Source organism: Rhineura floridana, chromosome 9 (genome assembly GCF_030035675.1).
Source record: "Rhineura floridana isolate rRhiFlo1 chromosome 9, rRhiFlo1.hap2, whole genome shotgun sequence".
Classification (NCBI taxonomy): Eukaryota; Metazoa; Chordata; class Lepidosauria; order Squamata; family Rhineuridae; genus Rhineura; species Rhineura floridana.
The window spans coordinates 101,204,812-101,223,765 of NC_084488.1; the positions used below are offsets into that span (position 1 = coordinate 101,204,812).

Here is an 18,954-nt window from a genome sequence, read left to right on the forward strand (position 1 = left end):
TCACACAGAGAACAATATTAACTCCTCCCAAGCCAGAGGGTTTCATTGAGAGCATTGATCGTTTTCTCCAAAAAGATTATGAGACAAGATTGTGTAACTTTTTCATAGTCTGCGAATGCCTTACAATCTTTAGTGAACCTCCACTTATTCAAATAATACTCCTGCAAAGGAGAAATAAGTACTAAAAGGGGTATTCCTAGCAGAGTAACAATCTAGGGTCACCAACAGATTCTAATTAATTTAATTCTTACATTTATAATCCCACTGGCTCAGGAGAGTACCAAAAATTGCTAACATGCTAAAAGCAATAATAAAATATAAACAGAAATTAAACAAGACCATGTGCCACCTAAATGAAAAAAATCTGCCATCAGTTTGCAGAGCTGCAGGTATGACCTTCAGTAAAACTCTGGTGGAAGTTCTAAAGTTGTGATAATCTCTTCATACATGACCTTACCATACATAACTGAACCTGATGCAAAGGAAGGCATTATTAGCAGGTTGGTGTAAACAAAGTCAATGCAAGCATCTTCCAATCACTGCACAAGCCCCCAGGATTCCTTGAAATATCCATTAAACCCAATCAATTCCACCTGGCTGCAGCAGAGGTACAGGTGAGACCAGTAGCATCTGGTATGGTAGGGTGGGGCTCACACCATTGATACTGCAGCTTACTTGGATTTGGCTGCAGGGCAGGGCAGGGCGGTGGTGGTGAGGTCAGAGCTACACAGAGGCACTGCTAGGAGTGCTGGATTGGCTCCATCAGTGCTCTGCACATCCCTGACCTCACTACCATCCTGCCCCCCTCCATCCCTGCCCAGGTAAGCTGCAGTGATGCCAGTGTTGGGAGGATGAATCTGCCCCATCACGCAAAATGAGACAATGGACAGACCCAAGACAGTTCAAGGCTCTTGTTTTGGTATACAAAGCCCTATGCAACTTGGGATAAGAATACCTGAAATATTGTCTTACCCCTTATATACCCAGGTGATCACTGCACTCTGCAGGTGAGGGCCTCCTGCAGATACCATCTTATCAGGAGGTCCCTTCTACACAACATAGGAAGTGGACCTGTAGTGGCACCTACCCTTTGGAATTCCCTCCCCTTAAATATTAGATAGGTGCCATCTCTGTTATTTTTTGGTGCCTCTTTCAACAAGCCTTTTAAGTAGATACTTTATCCTGGTCTGCGTCTGTGTTGGAATTGCTTTTTAAGATGTTTTTAAAGCTTTTTTAAAAGCTGTTTTTAAGCTGCTTTTTTTAAAAAGCTGTTTTGTTTTAATATATTTTAAAGTTTGTTTTTAGAATGTTTTAGAGTGTTCCTATTGGGAGTAAGGGCAGAATATAAATTTAATTAATCAATTAATTAATTATGATGATGATGATGATGCCTCCCCACCAACATCCACAAGGAGGACATTGGAAGGTTTTAATTCCATGTTTGCTTAACGATAGTTTTGTTGTTCTGTCTGAACCTTGAACTGTTTGTTAATGTTAACAGTGGTTTGGTTGTGTTTTTTATATATTTTTATTTCATTCATGAAATAAGATATGATAGATTACAAAAAATACAGTTAATGGTTTGAAATAAGTCAAATCAAGGGTTATGATTCTAGCTTGTTTACACAAATGACAGTTTATGTTAGCCATAGTTCAAGGCTCGGATGTAACACTAAACTGTGTTTAATGGAGTGGTTACAGGGAGAAGGGGCATGCAAGCCTATTGCCACTTGTTCTTGTCACACTAAAGTATAGTTGAACATAATGTCTGAATACAGCCAAACTTACTGATAATCAGATAATGGCAATTGTCTCTGTGGGGATTATTATCATATTGGTTCCACTTGCTGTGTTACAAAATTGTGTCAAGGATAATTGCTTTCCCATACTGTTATGAAATCATACTAAGGATTTCATCATAATATTGCTTACTTAAAATGTGTTCCTAGCTGCTAAGATCATCTATACTTGACACTCGAAATCAGCAGCATTGTCTACAGTAACTGGGTTTGTCAAAATAGTGAAGTTTATAGATAGGATCCACTCCTGGAATGGATTTAGACTGCCAAAGGTAATGGCAGAAAAACTTATTCCACTGCTATCTTATTAGAATACACATGGTAATGTTTTAAATATTTAAATGTATTTCTACAACAAAGCTTAACAAAAATACAAAAAGATTGCAAACAACTTCTGCTCACACATACATCTGCAAACTTTTAACGTATACTGATGATCATAATCAACTTGCTTGAGAGCTTCCTGATGCATTTTTGTTTGCTTTCCTTGAGAATCATGTTGCAAAATCTCACAGTGAACCTTCTGCATGCTACATCTCTTCTACAACAAGACACAGAAAGCAGCATGATGTGTGAGCACCTTTCTGTTGTGCTGTTGCATCCTAGGTCAGCAGATAGGGTTCTCAGTAAGATTACTATGCAAATGTGTTGAATTGCTGCTCTTATGTGTATTGAAAATAGTTCTGTTTTAGTATTCAGGGGCATATTGTTGTTTTGGCTGGCTCTGTGTTTAGGGTTTTTTTGTTCAACACCAGTGTGTTTGTATGTGTGTGTGCACACGCACGCACTGTGTGCATGCGTGCATGCGTGCTGCACATTAATAAATAGTGAAGATATAATGGGCAAATAGATACCAGATTTTTATCGAGGAAGTCAATGTCACTAGCTAAAAACAAATCAGAAGCCATGTCCTTCCCTTGTTGACCTTTCGCCACATGAAGCTTAATTACAGAGGCTGGAATCATAATTGTCTCCACTAATGCAAAAAGGTTGCTTGAAACTATGAGCGGCAAAAGGACTGCAATAATATTGCACCAGAATTATAAGTTTGTGGGGCCAATCCTGATGATCAACAGAGTTCCTGTGTGAAATGAGGGAGGTCATGACTACATTAATAAATAGATCATGAGCTGTATTATTTATTTGCTGATGATTTTATAGAGGCTTTGTTCATTTGGAAAGAATTTTTAGAATGATTGGCATACTGCAGCCCATCTCTTGGTCTCCTGAGCCTTTTCTTTTGTAGCTCAATCATTACTGTTTTGTTTATAGTTTCACTGAAGACTAGCCAAATCCCCACACTTGCTCATTTGTGCACTTGCTCACTTCTCATCGCAGACTTCTCTTTGGCATGCTTAGACTTGAGGGTTCAGTTGCTCTTGACCCTGCACGCCGAGGAACATAGGAACAATGTCTGCCTACTTTGGGAAAGGTCATAGCTCAATGGCAGAGAGCTGCTTTGAATGCAGAAGGTCCCAGGTTCAACCTTGCCATCTCCAGCTAGGGCTGGGAGAGAACCTGCCTGAAATTCCGGAGAGCTGCTACCAGTCAGAGTAGACAATACTGGACCAATGGTCTGACTCAAGATAAGGCAGTTTCCTGTGTTCCTAAATTGCTGTTTATATTAAAAGCATAAAAGGTAATAACAACAAATGCTCTGAAAGCACATAGCCTTTTCATAACTGCAAGCCTATGCACACTTGCCTGGGAGTAAGTCCACTGAACACAGTGGGACTTCCTTTTGAGCAAACATGGTGCTGTTCATTTTTAATACATTCAGGAATGAGACTTTGAACATAATTAAGAATCTTTGGATGAAAAATGCCACTCTTAAATTGTGCCCAGATTTGCCACTTGAGGTAAGAAGGATCTGAGGTTTCTGAGAAGCCACCTCTCCCCCTACATCCCACCTCCCACTCCCGGTCACTTAGATCTGAGGATGATGATCAGTTGATGGTGCTCTGCACACCCCTGGGGTAAAGCATGCTGTGACTCGAGCAGGTGCTTTCAGTGTTGTGGCACCAGTTCTCTGGAATTCTCTTCCCTTAGAAGTGAAGCCAGCCCCATCTTATTTATTTATTTAATTTGTATCCCAGAAGGAACCCGGGGGGGGGGGGGAATAAAAAAATAACTAAAAGCACTTTAAAACATCTTAAAAACAAAACTTTAGAACGTATAAAACCAAAACATCTTAAAAATATACTTTAAAAAAAAAACACTTTAAAAGCATCATAAAAAGCAATTCCAGCACAGACACAAACCGGGATAAGGTCTCTACTTAAAAGGCTTGTTGAAAGAGGAAGGTTTTCAACAGGCGCCGAAAATATAACAGAGATGGCGCCTGTCTAATATTTAAGGGGAGGGAATTCCAATGAGTCATTGCCACAACTCTAAAGGTCAGCTTCCTATGTTGTTTGGAATGGACCTCCTGATAAGATGGTATCTGCAGGAGGCCTTCAACTGCAGAGCGCAGTGATCGACTGGGTATATAAGGGGTAAGACAATCTTTCAGGTGTCCTGGTCCCAAGCTGTATAGGGCTTTGTAGACCAAAATCAGAACCTTGATCTTGGTCTGGCGTTATTATGTTTTCAGTGTTTCATTAAAGTTTTTCTTTTCCCCCCAAGCCTCCCCAAATTAGTCTCTTTTATTTCTGCAGTATTAAATTCTTATTGGTTTATATGATTTAATATTGTTTCATGATCTGTGTTATATATGCTACATTCCATTTCTATAAACCACTCAGGGATTATTTGAATTGTTATTGTTGTATTTATTAATACAAATAACAACTTTAAATTTACATTCTACTACATCAATTAATGTAGAATGTAGAGTGCTTTATAAATTCTGAAATAAATAAGTAAAAGAAAATAGATAAAAGTTTGCCCTGCCTCTTGATGGAGCTGGCCTCATGCCCATGGACTCAGTGAAAAGATTGGGTTTTCATTCTACTAATGGCACCATTCAAAGCACTGAAACTGCACCACGCCCGTGTGCCACATCTCATAAGGAACCTGAGATTGCCACATTCCCCAAGCTTTATGAAAGGTCTGGCATGATGATGCATGCCAAGTCAAGGAAGCGCTGGTGCCTCTGCTGCTCATGCCCACACCCAGAATTTTAATTCAGGATCAAACGAGTCCTTAAGAACATAAGAACATAAGAAGAGCCTGCTGGATCAGGCCAGTGGCCCATCTAGTCCGGCATCCTGTTCTCATAGTGGCCAACCAGGTGCCTGGGGGAAGCCCGCAAGCAGGACCCGAGTGTAAGAACACTCTCCCCTCCTGAGGCTTCCGGCAACTGGTTTTCAGAAGCATGCTGCCTCTGACTAGGGTGGCAGAGCACAGTCATCACGGCTAGTAGCCATTGATAGCCCTGTCCTCCATGAATTTGTCTAATCTTCTTTTAAAGCCGTCCAAGCTGGTGGCCATTACTGCATCTTGTGGGAGCAAATTCCATAGTTTAACTATGCGCTGAGTAAAGAAGTACTTCCTTTTGTCTGTCCTGAATCTTCCAACATTCAGCTTCTTTGAATGTCCACGAGTTCTAGTATTATGAGAGAGGGAGAAGAACTTTTCTCTATCCACTTTCTCAATGCCATGCATAATTTTATACACTTCTATCATGTCTCCTCTGACCCGCCTTTTCTCTAAACTAAAAAGCCCCAAATGCTGCAACCTTTCCTCGTAAGGGAGTCGCTCCATCCCCTTGATCATTCTGGTTGCCCTCTTCTGAACCTTTTCCAACTCTAGAATATCCTTTTTGAGATGAGGCGACCAGAACTGTACACAGTATTCCAAATGCGGCCGCACCATAGATTTATACAACGGCATTATGATATCGGCTGTTTTATTTTCAATACCTTTCCTAATTATCGCTAGCATGGAATTTGCCTTTTTCACAGCTGCCGCACACTGGGTCGACATTTTCATCGTGCTGTCCACTACAACCCCGAGGTCTCTCTCCTGGTCGGTCACCGCCAGTTCAGACCCCATGAGCGTATATGTGAAATTAAGATTTTTTGCTCCAATATGCATAATTTTACACTTGTTTATATTGAATTGCATTTGCCATTTTTCTGCCCATTCACTCAGTTTGGAGAGGTCTTTTTGGAGCTCTTCGCAATCCCTTTTTGTTTTAACAACCCTGAACAATTTAGTGTCATCAGCAAACTTGGCCACTTCACCGCTCACTCCTACTTCTAGGTCATTAATGAACAAGTTGAAAAGTACAGGTCCCAATACCGATCCTTGAGGGACTCCACTTTCTACAGCCCTCCATTGGGAGAACTGTCCGTTTATTCCTACTCTCTGCTTTCTGCTTCTTAATCAATTTCTTATCCACAAGAGGACCTCTCCTCTTATTCCATGACTGCTAAGCTTCCTCAGAAGCCTTTGGTGAGGTACCTTGTCAAACGCTTTTTGAAAGTCTAAGTACACTATGTCCACTGGATCACCTCTATCTATATGCTTGTTGACACTCTCAAAGAATTCTAATAGGTTACTGAGACAGGACTTTCCCTTGCAGAAGCCATGCTGGCTCTGCTTCAGCAAGGCTTGTTCTTCTATGTGCTTAGTTAATCTAGCTTTAATAATACTTTCTACCAGTTTTCCAGGGACAGAAGTTAAGCTAACTGGCCTGTAATTTCCGGGATCCCCTCTGGATCCCTTTTTGAAGATTGGCGTTACATTTGCCACTTTCCAGTCCTCAGGCACGGAGGAGGACCCAAGGGACAAGTTACATATTTTAGTTAGCAGATCAGCAATTTCACATTTGAGTTCTTTGAGAACTCTCGGGTGGATGCCATCCGGGCCCGGTGATTTGTCAGTTTTTATAAACAAAACACTCCCATGGTTAACATTTCAAATAGAGAAATGATCATTCACATCTTGCCAGAGAATAATAGCCAATGTTATTATTTGCTAGTAGAAATAAAACACGTGGAGAGGGCAGACTGGAGGCAGGAAATCACTCTGGTCCTGTATGATTCTTTGCTTAAATCTTAATCACTTTGATAACCGTACCAACCTGATGGTAAGAATGTTTACATGAGCCAAATTATTTGATAGTTCTTTTTTATTTTAATACAGTGGGAAGAGGTAAAAATAATAAAGAGAACATTAGAACGTAAGGGTCTGATGCAGCAGGCCAATGGCCCATCTAGACCAGCATCCTGCGTTCACCGTGGCCAACCAGATGTCTATGGGGAGCCCATAAGTAGGACCTTTAGTTTAGCGCCATTCAGCTCAGGATGGTGTTGATCAGTGGAAGGGGAAACCTTCACTGGTTGTTGCCATGGCCCGATCATTTTTACCTGATAAAAGATTAGTTCTTGGTGATAACTTATACCTGGCTCTCTCCTGATTTTGAGGAGTCTTTCACAGCAGCAAAGCATTCAGCAGTGGCATTTCCTAGCCAGTTTGAAGTAGTGCAGCTATTAAGAAGAGCCCTGCTGGATCAGGCCAATGGCCCATCTAGTCCAGCATCCTGTTCTAACAGAGACCAACAGATGCCTGTGGGAAACCCACAAGCAAGACCTGAGTGCAGTAGGCCTCTCTCCTCCTACAGTTTCCAGCATCTGGTAAGCATCTGTCAATGGGTTATATAATTTAGGCTGAGATAAAAGCTATTCTTGCCTTAAATTTGTTTATGATAAAAATGTCTCTTGCCAGACATTTATGTAGGTATATTCTTGGACATTTGGGCCTGGTTCAACTGCATGCATTTGTAACTTGATGGATACAACATTAAGTGTTGAGCTGCATGTGTGAATGGGCAATGAACTGTTCATATTACCTCAAATGCAGGACTTTTGGATGGAGTCAGTACACACAATTTTAGCAACCAATTGTCAAAAACATATGTGCCTTGGTTGATTGTGCTTAGAAATTTCAGCTCCCTTTTCTCCTTATGGCACGTCCTTATCTCTGTGTTTTATATGCATGCTAAGTAGTTCCTTGTTAACTAGAAGGCTTGGAACCAATGCTTGGTTCTGCACTACATGGGATTGTCACTGTACACTACATCAGTAGTCATCAAACTTTCCAACCCTGGAACCACCTTTAACTCAAACATACACCTGGGGACCCAGTTCTTAATGTTTTTGCCATGTATTTGTACGGTAATAGTGCTTCTGATATGGCCCACATTAGATCAGGCTGTGACCTGGTAGCAGGTCCCAACCCACCAGCTGGATACCAATGCAATAGATGAAAGACCACTTTCACTGAAGTAGTTTCCCTAACTCTGGGTGTTCAATTCACAAGTTTCCCAAAACTTTGTTGGCATGGACTGGTGAAATGTGTGTCTAAGATTGCGTGTGAAAACATTATAGCAGCCGGGCATACTAACATCTGTCTTGGGCTGGCTCTGATTCTCTGTCCAGACGAGAGGACATTATTGTACATTCGAATACACACAGTTTAAAATCTTGGCCAACCTGGCTGAAAAAGAAGTTTTAAAGGTTTTCTGGGTATCATCAGAGAGAAAGAAAACCAACAGCTCATCAATACTGAATCTGGGAACTGTAGTTTACCCCCCACAGAGCTACAATTCCCAGCACCCTTAATAAACTGTAGTTCCCAGCATTCTTTGGGAGGATTAATGTGCTTTAAATGTATGGTGTGTATGCAACCTAATACTAATAAACTCTAGAGTTAGTTTGAAAGTAGTTCCACCGATGACATCTAGTGGCTAAGTAATTTCAAACTTTATTTCACTTTCTACTTTGAGCAGACTTAAAACATGTTTGTGGAGGCCAACATGCTTGGTCGAAGAGAAGCATAGAGGTATTCTTTACCTTCCTTTTGCCCTTTTCAAAGGCAGGCATTTACAAGCCATTGTTTGGATAGTGCTTGTACTGGGCTTACGGGCAACCAGTGGAAATTGTATGTGTGTGTGTCTGTGTCATGCTATATTTGCATACCAGTCTATAACTATGTTAAATCATGCGAGTATTAGGATGAACTTTCCTAATACTTTTCAGCATATAAAACATCTCAGGCCATGTTGTGTCCTTCACTTCTCAAGCATTGGTATTTGGTACATCTAACAGCATATTTAAATGGGATGACAACAGAGCCATGATTGAAAATAGGGGTGGAATCTTTTTCCACCTGACGATTCTATTTTAAAACAGAATCTTTGGGCCCCATTCCCTTCTGGGTAACTTTCTGAGGGCCACATGCCAGTGATGGGTGGGGCAAAGGCACTAGTCTCCCCACAAACTCACAGACTCCTCCCTATCCTCAATCTAGGCAAGTAAGAGATACTGTTAGCGCTCGAGGACATGTTGCAGCCAGGCAAAAATGCTCAGAGGGCAAAGTAGGAGTGAGACGGTTGTGGCCTGAGGAGAGTTCCAAGGGCCAGAGAGAGAGGCCTGGAGGGCAATATTTGGCCACTAGGCCCAAGATTCCCCATCCCTGATTTAAAACCCTCTAGAGCCAGTGTGGTGTCATGGTTAAAGTGTTGGACTACGACCTGGAAGACCAGGGTTCGAAGCCCCACATAGCCATGAAGCTCACTGGGTGACCTTGGGCCAGTCACTTGCCTCTCAGCCTCATGAAAACTCTATTCATAGGGTTGCCATAAGTCAGAATCAACTTGAGGGCAGTACATTTACATTTATCTGGCAGAATTACATAGAGAGCGAGGATTGGCAGGAAATGGATGTCTGACATAAACATCATAAAAAGCCCTAGTTTCTTCCCTCCCATGGGATCACCTCCATCACCCCACTTCTAGCTGGTCCCTACAGGGGCATCCCTAGGTACTTAAAAGACTTGGGGCATTAAATATGTATATGCTCAATTGTATGTTCTTGAAAAGTTGTCACACAGAGGAGCGCCAGGATCTTTTCTCAATCATCCCAGAGTGCAGGACATGAAACAATGGGCTCAAGTTACAAAAAGCCAGACTTCAGCTGAACATCACAAAAAACTTCTTAACTATTAGAGCTGTACAACAATGGAACCAATTATCTATGGAGGTGGTGGCTCTCCAACACTGGAGGCGTTCAAGAAGCAGCTGGACAGCCTCCTGTTGGATATGCTTTAAATTGGATTCCTGCATTGAGCAGGGGGTTGGACTCAATGGCCTTATAGGCTGGGGTTGCCATATTGCCCAGTTAGCTGGGTTTTATCCGCATTCTAGCCATGTTACCCAGTGCACACTTAGCCCATTAGGTAGCCTGGATTCCCAGCTTTCATTTGTTTTAAAAAGCAAGTCTATCCCTTGTGGACCCAGAGATGCAAGGCAAAATGTAGAGGAAGTTTTCTGCCCATTTTGTTCTTAGCCAATGAGGGACACCACAGCTGTCCTGGGAAAATCAAGAATTTTAGTCTGCCTGCCTGTTGAATATGCAGAATCCAGCAGTGTAGAAAACGGCACATGCTCATTTGATCAACATGTGCAGCTCCGCCCCTTATCCATAGACTTTCTGTTTGAGTCAACAAGGAGAAGTAGCCTTCATTTCAATTGCCTTTATGGCTCAGTGTATAAGTCTTAAGTGGTGAATGCAATGGAAGTGTTTGCCTGCCATCATGGAGGATAGAATAAAGGTGTTTGAATCCACCCAACACTCCCTCCCCTGAACCACTACAAGATATAAAAGCAAACCTCTGTGTAGAAAAGGCTGTGGTATTAGTATTTGCATTTTTTGGCCCTTCCCCTAACCTGTTAAATTGTGCTTACTCCCAAGTAATGCAGACTCATTCACCCTGTTGCCCAACAGCGCCTCCGTCCAACAATTCAGAAGAGGCTAAAAAGTATTTTTATGTTATGTGTGTTATGTGCCTTCAAGTTGATTATGACTTAGGGCAACCCTAAGAATCAGTGATCTCCAATAGCATCTGTTGTAAACCACCCTGTTCAGATCTTGTAAGTTCAGGTCTGTGGCTTTTTTTATGGAATCAATCCATCTCTTGTTTGGCCTTCCTCTTTTTCTACTCCCTTCTGCTTTTCCCAGCATTATCGTCTTGTCTAGTGAATTATGTCTTCTCATGATGTGTCCAAAGTATGATAACCTCAGTTTCATCAGTTTAGCTTCTAGTAATTGTTCTGGTTTAGTTTATTCTGACACCCAATTATTTGACTTTTTCACGGTCCATGGTATGCCCAAAGCTCTCCTCCAACACCACATTTCAGATGAGTTCATTATCTCTTATCCGCCTTTTTCACTGTCCAACTTTCACATCCATATATCGAGATCGGGAATACCATGGTCTCAATGATCCTGACTTTGGTGTTCAGTGATACATCTTTGCATTTGAGGACCTTTTCTAGTTCTCTCACAGCTGGCCTCTCCAGTCCTAGGCTTCTTCTGATTTCTTGACTATTGTCTCCATTTTGGTTAATGACTGTGCCAAGGTATTGATAATACTTGACAAGTTCAATGTCAACTTTCAAGTGACATAAATCTTCTGTTGTCATTACTTTAGCCTTTTAAATATTCAGCTGTAGTCCTGCTTTTGTGCTTTCCTCTTTAACTTTTATCAGCATTCATTTTAAATCATTACTGGTTTCTGCTAGTAGTATGGTATGCATATCTTAAATTGATATTTGTCCCTCCAATTTTTACACCTCCTTCATCTTGGTCCAATCCCACTTTCCGTATTATATGTTCAGCGTATAGATTAAACAAGCAGGGTGATAAAATACACCTGTCTCACACCCTTTCCAATGACTTTAGTGTTCATTGATACATCTTTGTATTTGAGGACCCTTTCCAGTCCTAGCCTTCTTCTGATTTGTTGACTATTGCCTCCATTTTGATTAATGACTGTGACAAGGTATTGATAATCCTTGACCAGTTCAATGTCCTCATTGTCAGATTTGGAAATGGAAATGGACTGCCTTCAAGTTGATCCTGACTTATGGCGACCCTATGAATAGGGTTTTCATATTAAGCGGTATTCAGAGGGGATTTACCATTGCCTCCCTCTGAGGCTAGTCCTCCCCAGCTGGCTAGGGCCTGCTCAGCTTGCCACAGCTGCACAAGCCAGCCCCTTCCTTGTCCGCAACTGCCAGCTGGGGGGCAACTGGGCTCCTTGGGACTATGCAGCCTGCCCATGGCTGCACAGGTGGCAGGGCACGTAACCCCTGAGCCACTCCCTGTGGGGGTGATCTTTAGCTGGCCCTTGACATCCAGGAGATACGAGCGGGGTTTGAACTCACAGACTTTAGGCTCCCAGCCAGGGTCTCCTCCCCACTGTGCTATACCAGCTGTATTGTCAGCTTTAAAGTTACATAAATCTTTTGTTGTCGTTACTTTAGTCTTCTTGACGTTCCGCTGTAGTCCTGCTTTTGTGCTTTCCTCTTTAACTTTCATCAGCATTCGTTTCAAATCATTACTGGTTTCTGTTAGTAGTATGGTATTGTCTGCGTATATTGATATTTCTCCCTCCAATTTTCACACCTCCTTCATCTTGGTCCAATCCCGCTTTCCATATATGTTCTGCATATAAACAAATAGGGTGATAAAATACACCCGTCTCACACCCTTTCTGATGGAGAACCAATCGGTTCCTCCATATTCTGTCCTTACAGTAGCCTCTTGTCCAGAGTATAGGTTGCACATCATAACACCCCCATTTATTTTAAAGCATTCCATAGTTTTTTGTAATCTACACAATCAAAGGTTTTGCTGTAATCTATAAAGCACAGGGTGATTTTCTTCTGAAATTCCTTGGTCTGTTCCATTATCCAAGGTACATTTGCAATATGGTCTCTGGTATCTCTTCCCTTTCTAAATCCAGCTTGGTCACCTGGCATTTCTTGCTCCATATATAGTAAGAGCCTTTGTTGTAGAATCTTGAGCATTACTTTAGTTGCATGGGACATTAAGGCAATAGTTTGATAATTACTGGTTTCCCTGGGATCCCCTTTCTTTGGAATTGGGATATATATTGAAAGCTTCCAGTCTATGGGCCATTGTTTTCTTTTCCATATTTGTTGACAGATTTTTGTCAAAATTTGGACAGATTCAGTCTCAGTAGCTTGCAGCAACTCTATTGATTACTTGGAAGAAACAAATCACTAGGAACAGATGGCATATCAATAGAGTTGCTACAAGCTACTGAGACTGAATCTGTCTAAATTTTGACAAAAATCTGTCAACAAATATGGAAAAGAGAACACCAGACATTCTAAAATTTCTGGCTCTTCTTCATACAGTTCATCCATAAATGAATCTGTCATCTTTGCATCTCTTTTATATAATTCTTCGGTGTATTGCTTCCATCTTCCTTTTATTTCATAGAATCACAGAAACAGAATCACAGAATAGTAGAGTTGGAAGGGGCCTCTCGATTAGTCAGTGTGTTCCCCTGTTGATAATTCAACATCCCTACTCTTGGTTTAAATTTCCCTTTAATTTCTCTAATCTTTTGGATTAGGGCTCTTGTTCTACCTTTTTTATTATCCTCTTCTATTTCTGTACAATAACCATTGTAATAGTTGTCCTTGTCCCTACATACAAGTCGCTGTATGATTGCATTTAGGGTTCTAACCATGTTTCTATCTCCTTTTGTTTTTGCTTTCCTTCTCTCTCTAACCATTTTGATACCTATCCTTCTTCAAAATTACTGGCAGGCATCGCCTCACCATTTCCTCACATTGATTGCAATACTGTATCTATTTAATCATCAACAAACGTCACAGAAGTGAATGTACAAATGTCTGAAATACGCTATGGAATTACTTTAGTCTGGTGGAACATCATAAAAAAGTAAACCTTAATTAGCTGCCCAAGCGTATCTATGATCAATTTCCTTTTAATTAATCTCTCACTTTTGCTGATCCTTACTTACAAGGGATGATGCAATCAGTCTCAAGCTCCAAGATACTCTTTGGGAAGCATTTCCTCATCAGCATTTAGAAACAAAATTGGAATTAGGTTTTATAGTTGGCTTATTTTCTGACAGTAGAGCCGAGATGGCCATAAACAAAATAGCACTAGAAGAGAATACAGTGTCCAGATAATTTATTTACTATTTTAGAACCAGAGATTGTTAAGTATTTATTAACAGGGACACCCCTTAAGGCAGCCTTCACCAACCAAAGGCTACCTTGTTTGCCAAAGCAGAATGCCAAAATGACTGTACAACCCACATAAAATAATAAATAAACAGAATACATTTAGCTAGTTTATAATTGGCAAACTAGTAATATAATTGCACACTTCCATTATTGTGTAGTGTAAGATTGCAAATATCTGTGGGCAAAGATGAAAGGGGGGAGTGGGTGCTAATTTCCAATACTGTTGGGTCCCTAGAGATATGTTTGTGGCATTGGAGCTAAAACTCAATGTAGCAGTGAAGCAACATAGTGAGCACATGTGTATCAGTACAGTTTAGAAAAGGGAATAGGAGAGGCACAGTTAAGCTGCTGAAGGTTCTCTGCCATTTTGTCTTCTGTGGAGGAATCAAGGCGTACAAGGAGTTATAGCGACATAGATGGCAGTTGGCATGCACCCTTACAGAATATTTTCCCTGGTGGTAAGTACATTGGTAACTCCATGAATACTTGTTCCATAGTTTGGGAATTACTAAACCTAACAGCTATTGTTTCTAAACCTATGGATGCATCATGGCATATTTTAAGTATATACAGCTATATATTCCTACATTTAGTTTTAGATGTTGTAGACTGTAAGTCAATTATAGGCCAGCAGAACTTTGCTCCATCTTCCTTGGGCAGCTTTGCAATCCAAAGTTGCATCATAGTTCTAGTTTCTTACCCAGCAGAACATATACAACAGGGAAACATGAAAGCTCGCAATCAGCCCTAAAGAGACAACCATACTACAGTAATTAAGTGTTTTATTGATTTATGAGTAAAGCCTATTGCGACACTTTAACAGCGAGTTCATTACTAATGACACATACTGTTAACAACAATCTAAAATGATTTTTTCCCTTCTATAGGGATAAGACAGGGATGACTGCATTAGCTTTGCACAATAGTCTTATTTCCCCTTGTAACTGATAAGGGTTGACACCAGTGATTGATAGAGGCTGACATCTTTACATCTGGACTCGACAGGTGCTATACTATATTAAAACTAATGTGCACAGTTTGGGCACTTTCTTTCCAGAAACTAGGCTCATTAACCTGTGAACAATTGGGAAGTTTTATTTTGAGGGTTGCTCATTCTTTTGTTACTCTCATTTCTTTCTCCTCTGGTCAAAACTTCAGGTCTAGGATAGATTGCAAACTAACCATTGTGCCAAGTCAGGGCAAAAAGTCAACTGGTTTCTGATTGCTAAGCAACTGCAGCTTGTACCCCTCAACCATCTCCACTTGATCTACCATCTTTCAGTTGGTGGCTAAAGTGGAGAAGGACCAATTCTTGGACATGATGTATTGAGGGATGCATAACTGATACTTCTTGTTGGAACTAATCTCGGAATCTGGAAATATGTCAAGGCTTATGCCTGCTGAGCACTCCAGCAATGGACGTGCTTAGGAAGGTATCAAAGCATGAAGACCTATCCCAAATACATATACAGAGAAATACTTACTAGGTGTTTTGGTTGGCAAACACTTGTTATCTAAGCTATGGATGCTGTGGGCCTTTAGCATCTATCATCGTCATTTGCTTCTGCAAAGTGCATAAAATTCAGGAATGGTCTAAAGATTGTGTTACAAAAACAATACAAAAAGTTATGTTTATAATCTACAAGGCTCAGAGGCGTGTGTGTGTGTGTTTTGGTATAATAATGGAAAGCAGCAGGAGACCAAATAGTTATTCTCTTCTATATTTATGACAGAAGCTTCTCAACTGCTTCAAGGAGATCAGTAGAGGAGCTAAGCCTTCCTATGTCCAACACGTGATTCTTCCCTTGAGAATATAATACATCAGAATTTTCCTGTTGTGCATTTTCTTACTCAGTTTGCCCTTCAGAGAGAGTGGTCACAGAGGTAGAAATGATAACTATTTGTGGAAGGGTAAGGCTTATGAAAGAGTCCAGGCTTCCATTTATTTGCTGTTCTTGAACTTCCATGTGAGAAGTGTCTGTACTTTCTCCCATGCTGCTACCATTCAAGCCAAATGGAAGAGAATATGTTCTCAAAGAACTGCTTCTAAGTAGCAATTCTGGGACATTCTCTCCAAAGGATCTCCCAATTGGTTCCTGTAGACTGATGGATGACAGTGCAACCTATGGGAAAGAGATGAGGTGAATATGCCATACGCAATGTTCTTCAGTAATAATCGCACACTCCTCCTAAGAGAGTTGCTACATATTTTACAATCCAGTCTTCAGTTGGTCCATTCAGCTGGCAGTGATAGTCCCTGCTTTATGGCCTCTGGGTGTATATGGGGCCATTAGTGATTTTGCAACTGACTGCAATTCTGCAACTTTCATTAACATTCTGCAACTCCCTGCCTCTTAATATTAGGCCTTTACTGCATGGTTCTCAGTGCCTGCTCTAACTTTTTTTTTGGGGGGGGGGGCTTAGACAAGCCATGCAACTTTATTATGTATGTTTGTTTTTAAATTGCTGTTTTTATCTCTGTTCTAATAGATTTTTTGTCTACCTGTTTTTAAAGTTTGATTTTATTGGAATTTTCTTACAAGTATTTTATATTGCTGTATGGAAACGGTATAGAGGTTTTTGTTGATTAAGCCTTATACAAATATTGTCAAATAAAATAACTAAGTGACACTAAAGCATTATCCAGACTATTTTATTATTTTTATTTATGTATTTATTAGATTTATATCCCGCCCTTCCTCCCAGTAGGAGCCCAGGGTGGCATATGACTGGATTCATAGTGTGTGCACGCACACACAGACCATGATGTCATTGCCTGAAATTTCCATATGTCGAAAGGAACCCTTCTGAGAATGTCACTGAACTGTGGCCAACTGGCCATCACTTCCTTTTTTTCTTTTTCAGCATCAAGAAAAGATGCATTCAGTACTCACCATCTTCAGTTTTACAAAGGTGGCAGCTGCCAGCGCCTCCCACTGTCAGTGAGAAACTGGAATTTCTTTCTCATCTTCCCCCTCAAAAGACAAGATTGCTTTTTTTAAAAAAGTAGGTCCCACCATTTTTAAATCAATTCCCAAAGTGGGATTTGAAGCAGATGGAGGTAAAGTTAACTACTGAGACTTAATAAATAACCCATGGAGAAGATAAATGATGGGAAAGAAAAACAGGGAGAGAGAAAAAAGGATCTCTGGACTCATCTATATGGGGAAGCATCTGATTTGTCTTTTACATAAATGGTTTTGACTTGTCCTTTTGGGGAACACACCATGCTGAAATGGATTAGTAAGCTAATTTTAACATAGCACATATGGACACAGCTATAATGAGTAAGGTAGGATAATCACGTCGGAAGAAGGCCAGGTTTGCATGTACTAAAGAGGATCTGCTATTGATGCTTTATTATAAAGAGTATTAACCTTTTCTACCATTGGTACGTTACAGCTCTGGACCTTCAGGAGCAATCTACTCCTTTCTTCTGTTGCTTGCTCTGAAAAAGAGTTACTTTGATGGGGTTGTAGTTCCTTAGTTCCTTCAACAGGGTTGTAGTGGGCTGGCTCCACAGGGTCGAGCTCCATATTACTCCAAGTCTAAATAAAGAAACTGAGATGTTAACATGAATAATCAGGAGGCAGTTAACTTTTCCTTTTGTACACTGGCATAAAAACTGCTTTTACACTGTAATAGAACAAGGCATATGAACAAGTAACTATTAAAGCATAGAATCATAGAGTTGGAAGGGACCTTGTAGGTCATTTAGTCCAACTCAATGCAGGAAATTCCAAAGCTGGAGCATCCCCAACAGTTGGCTGTCCTACCTCTGCTTGAAGACCTCAAGCAAGGGATACCCCACCAACCATATAGGTAATTGTTTCATTGCTGAACTGCTCTTACTGTCAATATTTTTTCCCTAAAGATCAACTGAAATCTATACTTCTATAACTTAAATCTGAGACAACAGAGAACAAACCTTTGCTGCCTCCTCCTCTTCCGTGACAGATCCTGTTCTCCCCTTCTTCCTTAATGCATTATGTCTTCCTCATCCACCTATCTCTGTATTATTTCTACTTCATTGGGAGTAAGTCCTACAGGACATAATGGGAACTGCTTCAGACTTAGAGTAAGCTGCGCAGTGCAAGCCTATGCATATCCATTTGGAAGGAGATATATTTTTAAAGTAGATTATGTCCACCATTAATGATGCCCACCAACTTGGATGGCTCTAAAAGAGAATTAGACAAAGTCATGGAGGATAAGGTTATCAATCGCTACTGGCCATGCTGACCATGTTCTATCTCCACTGTTGGAGGCAGTATGCCTCAGAATTCCAGTTGGTAGGAACCACATGGGGAGAATGCAGTTCCACTCAGGTCATAATTTCAGGCTTCCCATGGGTATCTGGTTGACCACTGTAAGAACAAGATGCTGAACTGGATGGGCCATTGGTCTGATCCAGCAGGCTCTTATGTTCTTAAGAATGCTATCATGACCCCCCCCCCGGTCTTTTTTTCTCTAGCTTCAGCACACTTAGTTCCTTCAATCTTTCGTTGTAGGACATGCTTTCCATACTGCTGAATGGATCCCTCATGGTGGATTTCCCTATAAAATACAATTGTTTAAGTGTGCCTTCAAGTTTTTCAGTAAATATGTCTTTCCTTATACCAGGGTGGGGAACCTTTCTTGGGAAGCCAGATCCTCATCTCCTCACCCCAGAGGGCCAAATTTAAGAGGTAGGTGGGGCCGCCGGTCTGTCAGTCATCTGACATCACAGTGATGTCAGGTGATGCTGTGCTTTGAAGCCCCGATTGACAGGACTTCAAAGCACAGTGCTAGGCTGCTTGAAAGCGCTTTTGCAAACAGACCCCCACTGCTCTTTGAGCACCTGGTTTTCCAAATCTTATACTGTCATTTATGGCCTACATTTCTGAGTCAAAAATATTGAACCATCCACAGAAGGCTAATACAGTATGATACAAATAGGATAAAAAATAAGCAGAAACAAGAAGCAGACTGAGCAGTAGCAGCAGGAACAGAATAAAAAACCCCACAACACTAAAACCAGAAAGGAGAAAGGCTAAATGAAACAGTAATAGGACCAAAGGTCTTTTGAAACACAGACTTTTCAAAAGGCAGTAGAATGACACCAGAGGACAGGCACCA

General features: G+C 40.9%; 1 protein-coding gene across 1 annotated transcript in view; it reads right to left on the reverse strand.

Annotated features, from left to right (window-relative positions):
• Positions 1–14,649: 14,649 nt before the first annotated feature.
• The window catches only part of LOC133364311 (melanopsin-like), a 65,328-nt gene continuing 61,023 nt past the window's right edge, over positions 14,650–18,954 (reverse strand). Inside the window, exons 10-11 of the mRNA XM_061584678.1 lie at positions 17,214–17,384; positions 14,650–15,959 (exon numbers count right to left, since the gene is read on the reverse strand). Coding sequence (XP_061440662.1) covers positions 15,684–15,959; positions 17,214–17,384 — 447 coding nt within the window. The 3' untranslated portion in view covers positions 14,650–15,683. The remainder of the gene's footprint in view (positions 15,960–17,213; positions 17,385–18,954) is intronic.